At 31.4% G+C, this 5,291-nt stretch overlaps 1 protein-coding gene across 1 annotated transcript; it reads right to left on the minus strand.

Annotated features, from left to right (window-relative positions):
- Positions 1 to 1,115: 1,115 nt before the first annotated feature.
- Positions 1,116 to 4,510, minus strand: LOC148196668 ((-)-germacrene D synthase-like). The gene is made up of 7 exons (XM_088093310.1): positions 4,386 to 4,510; positions 3,225 to 3,504; positions 2,755 to 3,127; positions 2,311 to 2,529; positions 2,008 to 2,149; positions 1,662 to 1,904; positions 1,116 to 1,579 (listed from the first exon to the last, which is right to left on the minus strand). Exons 1-7 carry the CDS (start codon positions 4,491 to 4,493, stop codon positions 1,274 to 1,276), a joined length of 1,671 nt encoding a protein of 556 aa, XP_087949436.1. The 5' UTR covers positions 4,494 to 4,510; the 3' UTR covers positions 1,116 to 1,273.
- Positions 4,511 to 5,291: the final 781 nt, after the last annotated feature.

Genomic DNA, 5,291 nt, shown 5'->3' on the forward strand with positions numbered 1-5,291 from the left:
TTGAAGATAGAGAAAATCCATACAAAGTTGAATTGGTCTGACATGATGACTAAGTCAATACCAACCAAGAAGGTTGAAGATTGTTGTCAAGGTGCTGGTGTCGTGGTACCTTCCAACTAAAGACAGGATGCAATGATGGAATGAAGGATGGAATACCCATTTTGAGTTTTATGGGGGAGTTTTGTTGGATAAAAACAAAAATGGATCCATCCACATGCTGAAAAGAAGGGTCAATGTTTTCATATACCATATATTGAGGAAGAATGTCTTCCACCTTCACTAAAGCTCCATAAATTGCTCCAATGCACCAACCATGTTTCTTGTCCTTTCTTCCTTCATTCATTATAAAATGAATGCAAAATGTGCAACAAAACACAACACACCAAGAATCAAACGGTGAAGAAAGAATTCAAGAGGAGAAAGAGAGAAAGCCACGGGTACTACCGTGAAGAGAGAAACATGACCGAGAGGTGAAAGACACTGAGTAGTAGAAATTGTGAGTGTGCAAAAGAGAGTGTTTTTGTATACCATCCGAGAGGGTGAGATTTATTGAGAGATCCTCAGAGAGTGAGAGAAACACTATAATCCTACTTTCATAGTGGAGATAATTTTCTGGACTAGGTCCCGTGGTTTTTTCCGAGAGGATTTTCTACGTTAAAATTTCCGGTGTTATTTTTCCCTACGCATACAGAACTATTTTTTACGCTTCCACATAGTACCCATTTTGGGTTAGCAGAGGAGGGAACAAATACCGCTGTTTCCCAACATGTTTAATCAAAATATTAAAATAAAAGAGATATGTTTATATACAAGTTTAAAAAACATAAAAATTAAAGTGAAGAATACGGCCTATGCATGTACGACTTTTGTAAAACCAAAAAAAAAAAATTAAAAAGTGAAATCATCTTTATAAAGCACTACTTCTATAAACAAGATTAAGAAACAAAAGTCATATTTTTCAAAATACGATTTCTTTCTTTTCAGTTAGTCTAAAATCGTGAACAATACTTTTTTTTCATTTTAGAGTCGGAATATTCAAAGCAGAACTTAGATTTATGTAATTTTTTAAAAGTTTACTCAATTTGATAAATTTGAAAAACAAATAATTACGTCCATTAAGAAAATAATTTATAGTACGACTTTATATGCAACAATGAACATATATATTACATAACATTGGAGTAATCACTTCAAATAAAATATTGGAATGCATTCAAACAAAGAGATGCAAAATAAATATGTAAATAATTATTTATAATGGATATCACTTCTATTACTCCTCTTCCTCCATGCTTATGGGATCCACAAGTAATGCAACAATGTCATCCTTCCATAGTTTCCCATTTGTGTATTTATCCTTGAAGTTTTCATACGCAAGTTCAGTTATGCGGGCTCCATTAAGAACACAATCATGCATAGGTTTAGTGACAAGGTCTGACTTGAGACACTCTTCATTTATAACCTTCCACAAATCATCAATCTCTTTCTCAATGAATTTGTACGCATCTTCCTCTGAAATCTCATATTGTTTCATGCAACATTCAACTGCTGAAACCACGTGCATTCTTTCTTGTTCAAACTACAAATAATTAAAGCAAATCCAAGACATCAAGCACCATTAAATTTTTGTAGATTTGAATCAAAATAAATATATATTGTACCTTATGTGAGGATATGTCATTCTGAAGTCTGCCAATAAGCGAAACAACTTTAATGATTGTTGGATTACTCGAAATCCAATCAAACACATATTGTGCTGATTTTGTCAGAAGAATATATGATGTTATCATAAGAGGGTATGAAGAAGATATAACTCCATTATCCTTATATTCTTCATATGTTGGAATACAAATCTCTTGACTCCATTTTGCTTCAGTCAAGTAGGCTCGTGCCAAGTTACGAAACTGCAATTAAAATAATTTGAATGTTAATTAGTTACTTTATAAGAAAATGATGTAAAACATTAATTAGTTGACTAGTTTAAAAGTATATGAATGAAAAACTTACAGCTTCTTTAACACATTGCATCACTGTGTTCGAGTTTTCACTCTCTATGGTAGCCAACTTTACTTCATCACACACTTCTATAATTGTCTTAAACACTACTTTCATGCTATCTGGGAGAGATTGAATGGAACTAATATCCCATCTGAAATTCATACGAACAAAAGGAGAATTATGAATTCAAATTTGAAAACAATAAATTCATGAGACTGAAATAGTAGAATAAAAATAATCAACTGGTGAAGGCTTTTCAAATCATTTAATTTCCCATTGTGATAATATCATATAATTTGAACCAAGATCAACCTCTGAATTGCCTGTGTGAGGAGTTCAAGTTCTTCTATTGTTCCGTAGGCATCATAAGTATCATCTAGAAGAGAGATACACCCAATTAATTTGCTCCCTATCCTTCGTGCAATACTATATTCAGCTTCATAAGACAGGGAAATTGGCCATAAATAACACTCTGCTACCCTTTCTCTTGCATATGGGACCTTTGTTGCAAATTCTGACTTTTTCCACCATCTGCATAGGGAAAAAACACAGCTAATGTCATATTGATAGTTGATAGCTTAATAGCAACTTAACTATTTCATCTTTTATGATTTAAATGTTTAGTTGTATCAGCATAAGGCAATGTTATGAATGAATATAGTAATTTTGCTTGTGGTGAACTTTTCTTAGTTTTTCATATGTTTTATTAAAACTATTTATTCTACGAGTACACGGTTACAGATTTGTAATACTTACTTGGTGATACTCCCGACTTCTATTTTGTGCAATCCTTGTAGCATATTGAAATCTAGTTTTGAAAATGTAAGAAGAACTTTGCAATGGGAAGGATTTGATTCATAAAAGGAAATGTAACGTCTGGCCTCCAACCTGGGAACTCCCCTATGAAGAGGTTTCCTTAAGCAATGACTTATTTGTGCAGCAAAGGATGAACTCAATTGATTAATCATGGAATTTAGATGAGTTTGTGTGAAATCAAGTGCTTCATCTAATATATCTTCCCCGTGAATCCTTAACTGTGAAGCTTCAAACAAACTCCACAATCCTTGTACATCTTTGGCAATCTTTTGATCAAAGTCTCCCTTATTGTTCTTGAATTTGTTAAATATATCTGTAGAATACATTAGTTGGATTATACATAATCTATGCATATAATATGGTTTATGAATCGCTTTGTAATGTAGATATGGTGGCAAAGTTCTAGATACCTGACGAAATATGATACCCTCTTTGCCTAAGCAAACGAAATAGTAACGCCAGATAGTGAAGACAACCTTCTTCTATTATGACATTATCATTTGTAGATGAGTTGTGGATTTGCTCTAATGCTTCATCAATTTCATGTTGAAAATGATAAGATATACCCAAACGTTGCAAGGAATCAATGAAATTTAGTTTTTGTAAGATACTATTGCTTGAAGATAGAAACATCTTCTTCACTTCTTCCTTCTGCATTTGAAATTGTTGCTTCATATTGTCATTGATTTCCTGTATTCAGTTGCGAAGAAAGAAGTTTTTGTAGTAAAGATATGATGGAAAGAGGAACTAAAAAAAATGCATGTGTGAATAATTCTAAACCTATACTAAGCTTACACAATAAAAACATAATTGATGTAGGACGATTTCTATCTTTCTAAAAGATTTTGTAAAGTCTTGATTGATCTTAAATACGCTGTAATGGTTAAAATTGATTTAATCGTTTCATTCACATTTAAAAAAAATTAATTAAAAAATGTGTAAATATGTTTTAACACATTGATTGTCATTTATATTAATAAACAATTGGACTATGTTAATAATATTAATGCAAAGATGTGATTGATTGTCCTCTTTATTCATGTTCATATTAGTGGCATAGATTGTCAGGTGAGTCACTAATTTATTGGACCCGCGGACTTAATTAAAAGAAAATGAGATACTTTTTCTTTACAAATTATCAATTTATTATATAATTTAAAATAATGCAATCTTTTGTATTAGGTTTTCATAAAAGAGACAAAAAGACAATAACTTTCATAAAAAGGATCTTTCACGTGAAAAGAAAAAAAAAGTCACCAAGTAAAGGAAAAGAAAAAAAAAAAGAAAAGAACAACCGTATCCTATACCAAAATTTGTGCTGGAAAGGGAATCTTTGATCTAACGGTTGTTATTTTCGTTATGGATAATAATAATTTAACAATATTTTTTAAATAATATTTTTACATCATCTATGTGTTATTTTATTATTGATTCATGTTGGTCTTTATAATTATTATTATTGATTTTGGAATAATTTTGGAACTAGCTAGACTAGCCAATAATCATTAAAATAATACGTTTGTGAGCAGATAAAAGTAAAAAATTGCAAATTCAAACGTAAAATATAGTACCAGTGATTCTGAATCGTACTGAAGGAAACTATCGCCCCAAAAGCTTGGAGGAAAATTTGCACAAGGTCGAGTGATGGCGGAGGCTGCGTGCTCTGTCGAAAGAGACATGGTAATTTTCTTTCCAATATTTCTTCGTGATTTATCAATGATGGCTGATTTGGGCAAATACTAGGTTATATATATATATATATATTCTAATGCTATCATACTGTTCAATTTGTCATCCAAATCTTGGTTGGTATAAAAGAAAATAAAGTAAAACTTACCGACATATCCTTTATAAATTACAAAAATAATAACCAGAATTAACCTAGCAAGAAACAAAAGAATAAACAACTTGTTTCTTCTCAAAAGCATACAATCATGCAATTTGGTGGTGTTCATAATTTTCAACTCCCGGTCCACACTGGACAGTCATATACTCACTATTAAAATGATCATTAAAAAAAACACACAAATTGACAAAAAGAAGAAAAGGGTAAATTAATGTACCAAAAACAACCATTCAACAATTTTATAGGACTAAGCATATATAATATAGATCAATCAATCCTAAGACATACAATCATTCATTTTAGACTTGACCATTTGGATATATGTATTGATGTCAAACTCTAGGGGACCTGCACTTGTATGGTGGAATAACTTGTCCACCTAAGGTTAGTCCGTCAAACATGTATGCCCAAGACAATTCATAGACTAGGATCTCCTTTACTCCTTATGATATAACCCATCATTTTCTACTTAAGGTTGAATGGTTATTGGAATGTCGATCATCCCCTTTTTCGGAGCTCCTACATCAATACACACTAGTAAAAAAATAGTCTTTTAACGCGTTTAATATGTCTCAATTTTCATAAAACCGAAGTATATTAAAATGTGATGGTTTTTTTGTAATTAAGAGAA

The sequence above is a fragment of the Vigna umbellata genome, chromosome 6, assembly GCF_029865625.1.
Source record: "Vigna umbellata cultivar VRB3 chromosome 6, Vumbellata_1.0, whole genome shotgun sequence".
Classification (NCBI taxonomy): domain Eukaryota; kingdom Viridiplantae; phylum Streptophyta; class Magnoliopsida; order Fabales; family Fabaceae; genus Vigna; species Vigna umbellata.